This window comes from Oryx dammah, unplaced genomic scaffold (genome assembly GCF_014754425.2).
Source record: "Oryx dammah isolate SB20612 unplaced genomic scaffold, SCBI_Odam_1.1 HiC_scaffold_18, whole genome shotgun sequence".
In the NCBI taxonomy this organism is placed as follows: Eukaryota; Metazoa; Chordata; class Mammalia; order Artiodactyla; family Bovidae; genus Oryx; species Oryx dammah.
Window position 1 is genome coordinate 44,304,025 of NW_024070202.1, and position 15,199 is coordinate 44,319,223.

The following is a 15,199-nucleotide window of genomic DNA, read 5'->3' on the forward strand; positions in this document are numbered from 1 at the left end:
CTTCACTTCTAACTTTTGTTCACAACCATGTGTATTGTGTATCTTTTCATACTTTTCTCCATACCTCTGTGTCTCACATCCCCACCCTGATACACCCAGGGGTTTGTTTATTATCCACTCTCTCCTTATTCAACTTTGTGGAATTACTGCTGAGCAACCTAGAGTAGCTTAGTGCATTGTCTTCAGAAATGCAAACGGTCCCTGGCATAGATGTACACAATTTTGTCACCATTTTTCCATGGATGTATATTCACTTGATTGCCTTTTCCCCCCTTTTATTTGTTTACATTTCAAATCATTTCAAATATTTTTAACTTTACATGTTTGGTACACATGTTTCTTTGGATTAAACCCTCAGGGATGGATAAGTGGGTTGATGGTTATATGCATTTAATAAACTTCAACACATTTTGCCAGATTACTTTCCAGAAGACTTGTAACAATTTAGTTTTGCAACCAAAATATTAAAGTACCCTTTCCCTCTATCCATACCAATAATAGATGTGTTTCCCTTTTTAAAAAATCCAGTTTGATGGGTTTAAGTTGTTACTGAGCGACTGAACTGAACTGAACATTATTGTTTGAGTTTGTATTTCCTTTAATATTGTTGAGTTTGAACGTTTTCTACACTTACTGGCTATGTGAATTTATTTTTCTGAAATTTGTTTAGTTATATTCTTGTGTATATTTTTGCTAGGTTGTCTTTTTTCTTGACAGTTTTTGTGATGTTACTGATATTAAAATGATTTCCTTCAATGTTTAAATGGTCTACATCAGAATACTCTTTCTCTGATTTTAATTTTAAATTATGTGAACAAAATTGAAATGAGAAATGGCATTTGTTAATTGTGTATCTATGATAGAAAGCCTCAAATCAAGACGCCTGGCTGGGAAATGATGAGAAAGTGTGTGACTAGAGCTCTGGGCCCCAGATGGATGGGAGGGCAAAGACAAGGCCAATGGCTGGAAATGGTCAGGCCAGAGAGGAAGGACCAAGGTGCAAAATCCCAAAACCATCAGTGAGGATTTGGAGATAGTTAAATAAACAGATTGGAGTCAGGAACTGGAAATGGATACAGACAGAGGACTGCTGGTGAGAAGAGGGGTTGGGAGTCGTGAGAGACCTTGCCGGGAGAGTGAGGCCAGGAGGCACTTGTCAGAAGCCCAGGAAGGATTCTCCTGGCCAAGATGATACAGCCCCAGCACACCTTCATCCACGTGTGTCCTTCTGTGAGGCACTGCTAACATCCCTATATAACAACTCTATAACAACCTATAACCTATAACAACCTACCCTATAACAACCCTAACATCCCTATATAAAAGTGATGGTATTATATTTATCCCAGCATTTTCAGGAAACACAACAATGTAGACTCACACAGGTGAGGTAACTCTGGAGAGGGAAGAACTGCTATATGAACCTCAGTTGCCATCAGATGGAAACAAGATGGGTTTCCCAAAGTTAAGAGTCAGATAAGTACTCTTGGATCTTTTGCCAGCAAACGTGATGGAACCAGGCAAACAGAAATAGAGGTGTATGATTCTGCTTGCCCTGTGCCTCCCTTGAGTTCCAACTTAGCCTCAGGGAAGAAATCCCATCTGAGATTAGAGAGGGTTTAGGTACAAATATGGACTATTCTGATGGTCCATCAAACCATCAAAGAAAGGTCCATCCCTTTTATTCCTCATTCTCCTACATCAACCTGTCTTCATTCTTTACTTACCTGTGCCAGTATAGATAGCTTTTGCTTGTTGAGCATTTTGAGGAAAATGAACTCTGAATTCCTTGTATTACATTTAGCATTTCTTTCCATTTACCCTTGCATACAATTTCCTTTCCCTTTATTTGACAAGTATTTCTTGAGTACTACTACATACTAGAAACAGTCAAGTCATTGAAAATATAAAGGTGCTGTCGAAGAGTGCATAATCATTGGGGTAGACTTATAGCACTAATTAAAGTATAAATGTGATAGAAGCACGCCAAAGTGACAGAAATATGGAGACGGGGAGCTTTGCCTTCATATTGGGAGGTGAAACTGGGTTTTGTACAGGAGGCAATGCCTCAGCTGGATCTTGAAGGATGAATAATTAAGTATTGCTGAGAAATGGGCAGTATCATCATACTCATTGTAGAAGAAGGACAGGTAAGAACTATGACCAAAGCCACATGAAGTGTTTATGGCAGATCTACGATTGTTGCCCAGTACTCCCCTCTCCTAGGCTTGAGTTTCCCCTTGTCCTCACAGTTGACCTTTGGTAGTAAAGCCCTCTAGACTGCAGATACTTGAGTGTGTTATGTCCAAAACAGGAAGCTTTGAATCTTCTATTTGCCTACCTGTTGATTTGTGATAAGTGTGGCCTTGCCTTCAACAGCCCCAGCCTGTCTGTCTAACTAAGAACAAGAATAAAATAGTTTATTGCAGAGTGTTGTAAAGAGCAAGTAATGAAATGATACCTTAAATCTTTTTTTGGAAAGAGCTTCCATGTGTATGTGTTGGAGGTAGGGGTAACTAAAAATTAACTGTGGAGATATTTACAGGTATTATAAAGATAGAATATTCAAAAATAATTATGAAACCCAGATATGTTCTCCTTTAAAACAGTTATTTATTTCTAAAATCTCTTTGCCTCCTTAGGTAATTAAAAATTCTGGCCATCTCCCAAGAGAGAGAATAGCGGAAGATTTTGTTTGGGCTCAGTGGGATATGTCAGAGCAGAGATTATACTATATTGATCTGAAGGTAAAAACTAATCCACTGGCTCTCTTTTTTATGGGAGTGTTTTAATTTTGACGTTATCATTATTGTAATTTATTAATTACTTCATTTTCATTGATGAGAGCAGTCAAAGTTTATTACAAATAATGAAGATCTTCATTACTGTTTGCTTTTTTGTTGCTTCCTTTCCTCTCTCTCTCTTTAGTGTTTTTTTTTCCTTAATTTGTCACTTACTCTGTTTTCTCTTTTAGAAATCAAGGAGTGTCTTAAAATGCATCCAGTTTTATGCTGATGAGCACTTTAACTTAATGGTAAGCCCGGAAAATGACTGGGCTATATGGTGAAATTTTATACCCATTTTGTGATTTGTGTGAAGGTTGCTCAGTCGTGCCCGACTCTATGACCCCGTGGACTACACAGCCCATGGAATTCTCCAGGCCAGAATATTGGAGTGGGTAGCCTTTCCCTGGAACATCTCCAGGGGATCTTCCCATCCCAGGGATCGAACCCAGCTCTCCCGCATTGCAGGTGGATTCTTTACCAGCTGAGCCACAAGGGAAGCCCTTATACTAACCATTATTCCTTTTTAATGAAAGTTATCATAAAGAGCATTTTAGCATTATTGATCATGTATGAATAGCTTGTATGAGCAAGTAAAATAGTTCCTGTCAGCTCAAAGCTTCAGCTTTATATAAATGCAATTAATATAGGTGATAAGAAAAGCACACACAGGGAATTTCTACTAACTGAATGCTTCACAATAAAGAAACATGGTTAAGAGTGAGGGTTTGTAGGAGGTAGAATTTAGTAGGAGGTAGTATGTGGCAGCCCACTCCAGTATTCTTGCCTGGAGAATCCTAGGGATGGGGGAGCCTGGTGGGCTGCCATCTATGGGGTCGCACAGAGTCAGACACGACTGAAGCGACTTAGCAGCAGCAGCATGTGGTAGGTGTGGTCAGTAGTACGTGATTACACGTCATTTGATCCAAAAGGATGTGTGAGGATGGTGGATTGAGTCTAAAGTCGATGAGAGGATATAGTTTAATTAGTAAAAATCTAGAATCACGCCTGGAAAAGTATTTGGAGTGTAGTGAGAAGTATCATTGTAGTGAGGAATCATAAGTATCTTTATCTGTGATGGACAGAACATTATTCTTCCTGGCTAGGATTAATATTGCTGTCTAATGCAGACTGACATCATACCATTATAAGAATTTCATTTACTCCTCTTGCCCCCCCTTTTTTTGGACTCACACTCATTCTCTTTCTAAAGATACTATTCCCTACACAATCATCTGTGTCCTATAAAAGCCTACTCCTTCCAATCGACTTATTACACAACCCATCTACGGTAGTCAAATCTGAAGCAAAATCTGAAGTCAAGCTTGTGATTTATGTAGACTCCAGAATATTCCCAGTGGACTTCCTCTATGTAGACCTGTGAAATAACCTCTGAAGATAACGCTAGTTAAAGGAGCTCTTCATCATCATGTAAGCACAGTGTCGTCAGGTTTGCTCTGGCTTCCAGAACTATCGTCACCTAACTAACGTCATCTTTTGCTTTGTTATCACCTGATTTTTTGACAGTTTGAAGCACCCTTGGATATATCATTAAGTGACTCAGGATTCAAGTAAGTTACTCCTTACTTGAATTATAATAATTACTTGTTATTATTTTTTTATAGACACTTCTGGACAGAATGATTATATTTAAACATAATCTGTGATATACTGCTAAAAGGATAATTTGATCTTCTGTTTATGTGAGGGAGTGTTTGCCATCTTTTCTGTTTCTGTTTTCTATAGGGAATATAAACAATGTTATCAAGTATGAACACAGGGTTTTTCCATGTAAAGGCAATCATATTGATTTTCTTAGCCATTTATTTCTATAGGGCATCTTCTTTTTTTTTTTGATATGTGGAAGTACTCTGTAATTCAATAAAAAGAGTCAGAGTCAGAGAGCTCTATGTTTAGAATGAAGCATCAGAACCCTTTTCTTGTTGCCATCAAAGAGGATGTCTCAGGTCAATCCACTTATAGCTCAGCTGAGTCTATTGCTTCTCCCCGTGCCCCCCATTTTCATTTTTATACAAAAGGCAAGGTCTTTCCCCCCCAGACTATTTTACATTTAGTAAAAACAGGAGATACTTTTGAAAAAATAGACTCAAAGACATAAGTGCACAGAAGAAATGAAAGTCTTCCTGAATTAATGATAATTGCAAAATACTACATTTCACTAGCTTTATTTTTATCATATATGAACATTCAGTTCTATTCATTTTGAAATGTAGCATCAACATTATTTTAAAATTAGACAAAAGTTGAAATATTGTGTATCCGTTTCCCTATTGCCATTTATGTACCATGTATTTTTAAAATTTACTGTTTTTTAAAAAATAATTTTACTTATTTATTTTTTGGCTGTGTTGGGTCTTCATTGCTGTGTGGGTGTTTCTCTAGCTGGGGCAAGCGGGGACTGCTCTCCAGTAGCTTCTCGTCATGGTGGCTTCTCCTGCGGAGCGCAGACTCTGGGGCATGAAGGCTTCAGCACCTGTGGCCCGAGGGCTCAGTAGCCACGGTTCCTGGGCTCTAGACCCCAAGCTCAGTATTTGTGGCACGTGGACTTAGTTGCTGTCTGCAGCGTATGTGATCTTCCTGGACTAAGGATTGAAAAATTGTTGCTTTACTTATTTATTTTAACAAAAGGACATATTATCTACTTAAATTTCTCAGAGACATGTGGATAAATTATAGTTGTTACTCACATCTTTTATGAGGGAACTTACTTGTAAATTCTTATCCTTTATGTTCTTAGACTTGTCAACTTTGGATATAGTGATCTTCAAGACCAAGAAGAATTATCCGAACACCTGACCTTATGTGTTTTTACCAACCATTCAGGTAGAAGCGGGTTGTATTTGTCAATTTATTTAATTTTACTTGAGTTCGATATATTTAGCCATTGTTCAGTTATATGGATCCTGAACATAAGTGATCATGTGGATATTTACATACCAAATTAACTTCTCCACTGTAATTTTATACATTTGCTGTCTGTATAAAAGAAGCCACAGTCCAGCTATTGTTCTAAAAGTTTTTCTTTGTATTATTTCTCTAGTAGAGGGGATGGGTTCATATTTAATCAAGCTACGTTTTCTCACCTGCTTCATTGTAAAGAAATGATATACAATGAGAGGGATGCTTTTTGTGTCTGGCTTACTGATGCTGAAGTTCTAAACCCATGTGATTTGCTACTTTCAGAGACATGCTATAACCTACTGAGCTGACAATCAAATCTTCACATACAAGTTATGAGTGTACAGTATTCCATCTCTTAAGACCTGTTTATTATAGATAGAAAAAATAGGGAGGGGGGGAAATAATGCCTGAAAAGGAGAGGAGAGGAGTATGATTACAGTCAATGAATCTCATGAAAAACTGCTCATTAACTTTAATAATCATCTGAGTAATCAACTCTAATAGCTAAATCTAATAGCCATATTTAATACTCCAACTTGAGTGGACAGTTACTATTAGAGTTAAGTAGTGCTTGGACTAAAATTACATTCATTTAAAGCTATATTATGTGGTATTCATTGATCTGTCAGTTATGGAGCATTAATAGAAAGTTACTACTTAGTACAGATGTTGGACATTAAGTAAGCGCACACATAGTATTTGAATAGAATCATGGTACATTTTATGAAAGAATTATAGGAAGCCATGAGAGCATATAGTGGAGGTTTAATAGAAGATACTGTTATAGTATGTTCAAGTATGTACAAGTATGTACTACTTCAGCCAATGCATTCTTCGTCCTGAAAATTGCTTCCTTTTCAACCTCAGTCTTTCAAAATGCAGTCCATAGTTTTCTCTCCATTTTGGGTCTCCTTCAAGCCCACAAGTCCCTCTATAAACCAGTCTCGGGGAACTTAGGGCAGGAAATAATATTTCCCTTGATACTTGAGGATGTATGTGAGCTAAGAACAGGGTGACTAGTTGAAGTAGAGTGAGCAATAGGAAAAGTATTGGTAGAGAGATCTGAAGAGGTAGGCAGGGGCCAGGTCATGTAGGGCCTCGCAGACCATGGGAGGATTTTAGCAAGAGATGAGGGTGGCTTCTCTTGTGTTGTTGGAAGAAGGTGTTTGCTATGACCAGTGCGTTCTCTTGGCAAAGCTCCATTAGCCTTTGCCCTGCTTCATTCTGTACTCCAAGGCCAAATTTGCCTGTCATTCCAGGTATATCTTGACTTCCTACTTTTGCATTCCAGTCCCCTATAATGAAAAGGACATTTTTCTTGGGTGTTAGTTCTAGAAGGTCTTGTAGGTCTTCATAGAACCATTCAGCTTCAGCTTCTTCAGCATTACTGGTTGGGGCATAGACTTGGATTTCTGTGATATTGAATGGTTTGCCTTGGAAATGGCAGAGATCATTCTGTCGTTTTTGAGATTGCATCCAAGTACTGCATTTCGGACTCTTTTGTTGACCATGATGGCTACTCCATTTCTTCTAAGGGATTCTTGCCCACAGTAGTAGATATGATGGCCATCTGAGTTAAATTCACCCATTCCAGTCCATTTTAGTTCACTGATTCCTAAAATGTTGATGTTCACTCTTGCCATCTCCTATTTGACCACTTCCACTTTGCCTTGATTCATGGACCTAACATTCCAGGTTCCTATGCAATATTGCTCTTTACAGCTTTGGACTTTACTTACATCACCAGGCACATCCACAGCTGGGTGTTGTTTTTGCTTTGGCTCTGTCTCTTCATTATTTCTGGAGTTATTTCTCCACTGATCTCCAGTAGCATATTGGGCACCTACCGACCTGAGGAGTTCATCTTTCAGTGTTCTATCTTTTTGCCTTTTCATACTGTTCATGGGGTTCTCAAGGCAAGCATATTGAAGTGGTTTGCCATTCCCTTCTCCAGTGGACCACGTTTTGTCAGAACTCTCCACCATGACCCCTCCATCTTAGGTAGCCCTTGGGTAGCTCATAGTTTCTTTGACTTAGACGAGGCTGTGATCCATGTGATCAGATTGGTTAGTTTTCTGTGATTGTGGTTTTCAGTCTGTCTGCCCTCTGATGGAGAAGGATAAGAAGATTATGTAAGCTTCCTGATGGGAGAGAGTGACTGAGGTGGAAACTGGGTCTTGTTCTGATGGGCAGAGCCATACTCAGTAAATCTTTAATCCAATTTTCTGTCGATGGGCGGGACTGTGTTCCCTCCCTGTTATTTGGCCTGAGGCCCAACTATGGTGGAGGTAACAAAGATAATGGCGACCTCCTTCAAAAGGTCCCAGGCATGCACTGCTGCACTCAGTGCCCGCAACCCTGCAGCAGGCCACCGCCGACCCACACCTCTGCCAGAGATTCCTGGATACTCACGGGCAAGTCTGGGTCAGTCTCTTGTGAGTCCATGGAATTCTCCAGGCCAGAATACTGGAGTGGATAGCCTTTCCCTTCTCCAGGGTATCTTCCCAACCCAGGGATCGAACCCAGGTCTCCCGCATTGCAGGCAGATTCTTTACCAACTGAGCTATCAGGGAAGCCCAAGAAAAGACACAAGAGAAGACTCTACACATGGACATCACCAGATGGTTAATACTGAAATCAGGTTGATTATATTTTTTGCAGCCGTAGAGCAAAAACAAGACTGGGAGCTGACTGTGACTCAGATCATGAACTCCTTATTGCCAAATTCAGACTTAAATTGAAGAAAGTAGCAAAAACCACTAGACCATTCAGGTATGACCTAAATCAAATCCCTACGATTATACAGGGGAAGTGACAAGATAGATTCAAGGGATTAGATCTGATAGACAGAGTGCCTGAAGAACTATGGATGGAGGTTCATGACATTGTACAGGAGGCAGGGATCAAGACCATCCTCAAGAAAAAGAAATGCAAAAAGGCAAAATGGTTCTCTGAGGAGACCTTACAAATAGCTGTGAAAAGAAGAGAAGCAAAAGGCAAAGGAGAAAAGGAAAGATATACCCATTTGAATGCAGAGTTCCAAAGAATAGCAAGGAGAGATAAGAAAGCCTTCCTCAGCGATCAGTGCAAAGAAATAGAGGAAAACAATAGAATGGGAAAGACTAGAGATCTCTTCAAGAAAATTAGAGATACCAAGGGAACATTTCATGCAAAGGAGGGCACAGTAAAGGACAGAAATGGCATGGACCTAACAGAAGCAGAAGATATTAAGAAGAGGAGGCAAGAATACAAAGAAGAACTGTACAAAAAAGATCTTCACGACCAAGATAATCACGATGGTGTGATCACTCACCTAGAACCAGATATCCTGGAATGCGAAGTCATGCAGGCCTTAGGAAGCATCACTACGAACAAAGCTAGAGGAGGTGATGGAATTCCAGTTGAGCTATTTCAAATCCTAAAAGATGATGCTGTGAAAGTGGGGCACTCAATATGCCAGCAAATTTGGAAAACTCAGCAGTGGCCACAGGACTGGAAAAGGTCAGTTTTCTTTCCAATTCCAAAGAAAGACAATGACAAAGAATGCTCAAACTATTGTACAGTTGCACTCATCTCACACAAGTAAAGGGTCAAAAAAAGGGAGGAGTTTTAGGAATTAGATCTGGACATAAATATACAAAGGTTATGTGGAACATCCAAAGAAAAAAGAAAGAGTATGGGGAGAGAAGAGGGAAACCAAGTGAGATGTTATAGCAGCCAAGAGCCAAAGGGGTTTCATAAAAAAGAGTGACTTTTAGTAGGTGGTAAGAAATGGAGCCCATTGGGTATGGCTGCGTGGAAGTTACTGTGTATAGTTTGTGCTGGGTGATTGAGGTAGAATCTTGATTGTGCTGGGTGAAATCTCACGTGAGAATTGAAAAATTATAGCAACATGTGCTTGCATAAGAGAGGCAGCAGCTGGATGGGGAAGTGGAATTGTGGGGGTATTATTTTTTGAGACGGTGGAGACTGTAGGATGTTTGAATGCTTATAGGATATTTAGTGGAAAAGAAAAGATGACAATATACAGCAGAGAGAAATAACTAGTAGAGTGAATTTGCTTAGAAGGTGGGATGTAATGGGATCCAGAGCTCATGTGGTGTCCCCAGGGTTGGTTCTTCCCTGCTACTAACTTTAAATTTGTTGAATATAAACAATCATTTTAGGCTTTTATTCTGTGAAGATTTTATTCCGTTTCATTTTATTCCAATAGGAATTTCTCACAAATATTAGTAGTTTATAAATAGGCTATCTATGACATATCTTAAGAAATGTTAGGTTAATTTGGCAAAAGATGTGAAAGAGCCTGTTTTTCCTTTCTCAGTGATGTCTAGAAGCCTTGCTTTTCACAGTCAGCTTTGAAATAAAAAAATAAGCCTGTTTCAAACGGGGTGCTTTCAGATTTAAGGTGAAATAAACCAAGAAAAGCACTCTTTTTATTTTCAACTCATAAGTTGTCAGTTCATATATTTCCCAAATTACTTTTCAAAAACAGCTTTTGAAATTTTGTGATTAAAGCAAATACCTGCTTCAGCAAATGGGGAAAGGCACAAATAGTCTAATCCCTATATGGCTCCCTCTATAATAAGGAGCTTAGTTTTCCACTGGTGTGGAGAACAGAAAACATGGTTCATGAAAGAACTGCCAATAGACTCAGGACCTTTTACAAACTCTACTTATTTCAACTATTACATTCATGCTGATGCTGTAATAACATTTGTTTTTTAGTTGTTCCATGTTAGTCATTCAGAGCTACTTTGTCCTTTCACCATCACTTATTACATTCTTGAAAGCATCTTTGCCCTGAATTTTCCTGCCCTAAGAAATGAAATTTGTTACCTTTCAGAGATTTAAAGGTTAAAATCTTGATGATGAGGCTGATCATAAGAGTTAGTGGTGAGCAAAAGTGCTCTGTTAATGTCAGACCACTGATATATTAGGATTATGAGTTTTTATAGTTTTTTCTGATACATTTTTAACAATAGGAGGATGAATCAGGAGCTTTCTAAAGCATTGTAGGAAAGATTGCACACCCTATCTGAGTTGCTTAGTCATGTCCGACTCTTTGCGAGCCCATGGACTAGACCTTCCATGGAACTCTCCAGGCCAGACTACTGGAGTGGGTCAGTCAGTTCAGTCACTCAGTTGTGTCAGACTCTTTGTGACCCCATGAACCACAGCATGCCAGGCCTCCCTATCCATCACCAACTGCCAGAGTCTACCCAAACCCATGTCCATAGAGTCGGTGATGCCATCCAACCATCTCATCCTCTGTCATCCCCTTCTCCTCCCGCCTTCAATCTTTCCCAGCATCAGGGTCTTTTCAAATGAGTCAGCTCTTCGCATCAGGTGGCCAAACTATTGGAGTTTCAGCTTCAGCATCTGTCCTTCCAATGAATATTCAGGACTGATTTCCTTTAGGAGGGACTGGTTGGATCTCCTTGCAGTCCAAGGAACTCTCAAGAGTCTTCTCCAACACCATAGTTCAAAAGCATCAATTCTTCTGTGCTCAGCTTTCTTTATAGTCCAACTTTCACTTTTATACATGACTACTGGAGAAACCATAGCCTTGACTAGACGGACTTTTATTGACAAAGTAATGTCTCTGCTTTTTAATATGCTGTCTAGGTTGGTCATAACTTTCCTTCCAAGGAGTAGGCATCTTTTAATTTCGTGGCTTCAGTCACCATCTGCAGTGATTTTGGAGCCCCCTAAAAAAAGTCAGCCACTGTTTCCACTGTTTCCCCATCTATTTGCCATGAAGTGATGGAACTGGATGTCATGATCTTAGTTTTCTGAATGTTGAGCTTTAAGCCAACTTTTTCACTCTCTTCTTTCACTTTCATCAAGAGGCTCTTTAGTTCTTTACTTTCTGCCATAAGGGTGGTATCATCTGCATATCTGAGGTTATTGATATTTTTCCCAGCAATCTTGATTCCAGCTTGTGCTTCATCCAGCCCAGCATTTCTCATGATGTATTCTGCATATAAGTTAAATAAGCAAGGTGACAATATACAGCCTTGATGTACTCCTTGTCCTATTTGGAACCAGTCTGTTGTTCCATGTCCAGTTCTAACTGTTGCTCCTGACCTGCATACAGGTTTCTCAAGAGGCAGGTCAGGTGGTCTGGTATTCCCATCTCTTTCAGTATTTTCCACAGTTTCTTGTGATCCACACAGTCAAAGGCTTTGGCATAGTCAATAAAGCAGAAATAGATGTTTTTCTGGAACTCTCTTGCTTTTTTCATGATCCAGCACATGTTGGCCATTTGATCTCTGGTTCCTCTGCCTTTTCTAAAACCAGCTTGAACATCTGGAAGTTCACGATTCACGTATTGCTGAAGCCTGGCTTGGAGAATTTTGAGCATTCCTTTACTAGCGTGTGAGATGAGTGCAATTGTGCGGTAGTTTGAGCATTCTTTGGCATTGCCTTTCTTTGGGATTGGAATGAAAACTGACCTTTTCCAGTCCTGTGGCCACTGCTGAGTTTTCCAAATTTGCTGGCATATTGAGTGCAGCCCTTTCACAGCATCATCTTTTAGGATTTGAAATAGCTCAACTGGAATTTCATCACCTCCACTAGCTTTGTTCATGGTGATGCTTTCTAAGGCCCACTTAACTTCACATTCCAGGATATCTGGCTCTAGGTGAGTGTGAGTGATCACACCATCGTGATTATCTTGGTCGTGAAGATCTTTTTTGTACAGTTCTTCTTTGTATTCTTGCCACCTCTTCTTAATAACTTCTGCTTCTGTTAGGTCCAGACCATTTCTTGAGCCCATCATTGCATGAAATGTTCCCTTGGTATCTCTAATTTTCTTGAATAGATCTCTAGTCTTTCCCATTCTATTGTTTTCCTCTATTTCTTTGCATTGATCACTGACAGGGATCAAACCCAGGTCTCCTGCATTATGGATGGATTCTTTACCAGATGAGATGCCAGGGAAGCCCAAGAATGCTGGAGTGGGTAGCCTATCCCTTCTCCAGGAGTCTTCCCAACTCAGGAATCACACCAGGATCCCCTGCACTGCAGGTGGATTCTTTACCAGCTGAGCTACCAGGGAAGCCCGAATCAGGGACTTTCTAAAGCATTGAAGGAAAGATTGCACTCCCTATCTTGAGAGTCAACCCTGAAGTGGTACTTGGAATGCTCTGAGTGTTCTGAGTCTGTAGTGGCTGTAATGCTTTCTTGTGCACCACCTACTGGGAGGTGGTGAGGGGTGAAAAGTGTAACTTCTCCGCCCTGCACATTTAATTATAAGAGTTGCCCTTCACAAGTTCCCAGAATTAGGCCTCTGTTTAGCATTTTATAGAGCTTTTTACAATGAGATAATTTCCCTTGGAAAACTTTGTCCATAATAGCTTTCATTGTCCAAATGGTTTCCCCCAGGCTAGCCAACTTTGAGATATTATCTTCATCATTGATGAATATTCATTAAACATCACTGGATATGCCATTAAGAGCATGCTTTTTTTTTTTCCCCAAACTCTGACTTCCCCCAACTCATAAATAGCAGCAACATTATTCTGGAATAATAATAATAGCAGCTAACCTTTATGACTACATACAACTTTTTTACCAGAGCTTTATACGTATTATCTCATTTAACACTCATGTTAGAACCATATGAAGGAGGTGCTATGTTTTCCTTATTTACAGATGAGGAAACTGAGGCTTATAGATTTCAATTAATATGATTCAGGCAAATTTAAAAAATACTGATGCCTGAGTATCAGCCCCAGAGATTCTGATTTAGTGGTCTCAAATGGAGCCTAGGTATCTGTGAGCTCAGGAAGCTTTAATGTGCTTTCAGAGGTGAGAACCAGTGCTCCAGAGTTGTGTCATCCTGTATGGTAGCCACTAACCATGTGCGGCTATTTAAGTTGTTAAAATTAAATAAAATTTAAAAGGAGTTTGTCAGTCACAGTAGCTGTCTTTTAAATGCTCAGTAGTCACCTGTGGCTCATGGCTACCAGATTTAGAACCACATTTAGAACATTGACACTATCAGAGAAAATTCTAGGAGCGGGACAGGTTTGCAGAGCCTGTGCACAGTCTATTTCCCCTTGCTGTGTCTTTTTTCCCCTTTTGGGATTGAGAAGGGTGACTAAGCTACAACCTGTTTGGAGATACTTGCTATGAAATCTGAATATGGCTCTCAGTGTATGTTTTAACGTAAGTTTATTTTACATCTCATGTTAACTTTCTTCAAAACAAGGAAAACAATAACCTCGATTCCCTAAAGAATGATGTGTAGAGATTTTTTTCTAGAATGGAGATTATAATCTTCCTTATATTGTTTACATTTCTTGCTCATTCCTCAGGACAGATTCCTAAAAGAACAATTGCTGGGTCAACAGGTGTGAATATATTTAATTCTCTGCAAAACTGTTTTTCAGAGAGGTTATACTAGTTCACCTTTTCATTACTGTTATTTGAGATTGTTCTTCCACTGGCAGAATTGATTACAATTTTTGAAATGTTGTTAATTTTAAAGGAAAAATGAGGTTCAGTTCAATTCAGTCGCTCAGTTGTGTCCGACTCTTTGCAACCCCATGAATCACAGCACGCCAGGCCTCCCTGTCCTTCACCAACTCCCGGAGTTCACTCAGACTCACGTCCATTGAGTCAGTGATGCCATCCAGCCATCTCATCCTGGGTCGTCCCCTTCTCCTCCTGCCTCCAATCCCTCCCAGCATCAGAGTCTTTTCCAATGAGTCAGCTCTTGGCATGAGGTGGCCAAAATACTGGAGTTTCAGCCTTAGCATCATTCCTTCCAAAGAAATCCCAGGGCTGATCTTCAGAATGGACTGGTTGGATCTCCTTGCAGTCCAAGGGACTCTCAAGAGTCTTCTCCAACACTACAGTTCAAATGCATCAGTTCTTCGGCCTCAGCTTTCTTCACAGTCCAACTCTCACATCCATACATGACCACTGGAAAAACCATAGCCTTGACTAGATGGGCCTTTGTTGGCAAAGTAATGTCTCTGCTTTTCAATATGCTATGTAGGTTGGTCATAACTTTTCTTCCAGGGAAGGAAAATGTGGTACCTTATTTTAATTCTTATTTCTTTATTCAGAGAGAGGCTGAAGTTTTAACTCTATCTGCTAAAAATGTCTTTGTCCTTGTGATCATAGAACATAAGAGAACAGGATAAACCAGTAGGTTTACATTCTATAGTAAACATATAGAATGTTTACTATATGAAAGTATTCAAAGTGGTACATGGGACTTTGGTAACTCTTTTAATTACTATTTTTATTTATGCTTTAGTGTAGCATTCTTTTATTCTTAGTGAGTCTGCTGTAGTTTTAAATAAAGGTATTATTGTGTGGTCATTAAGCATAATGGTAATTTAAAATCTAACAGAATCATTACCTTTTTTAATCTGATAAAGTTATTCTTTTTTGTCATTTCATGTTGAAAATATTGCAATAAAATGATTTTCTAACAATATATTGCAATCTTAAAAATCATTAAAAGAGTCAAAACT

General features: G+C 39.4%; 1 protein-coding gene across 1 annotated transcript in view; it reads left to right on the forward strand.

Moving 5' to 3' along the window:
- LOC120878145 (gamma-secretase activating protein) overlaps positions 1-15,199 on the forward strand; it is an 88,842-nt gene that overhangs the window by 24,024 nt on the left and 49,619 nt on the right. Inside the window, exons 9-12 of the mRNA XM_040260764.1 lie at positions 2,643-2,747; positions 2,975-3,034; positions 4,311-4,354; positions 5,542-5,627. Coding sequence (XP_040116698.1) covers positions 2,643-2,747; positions 2,975-3,034; positions 4,311-4,354; positions 5,542-5,627 — 295 coding nt within the window. The remainder of the gene's footprint in view (positions 1-2,642; positions 2,748-2,974; positions 3,035-4,310; positions 4,355-5,541; positions 5,628-15,199) is intronic.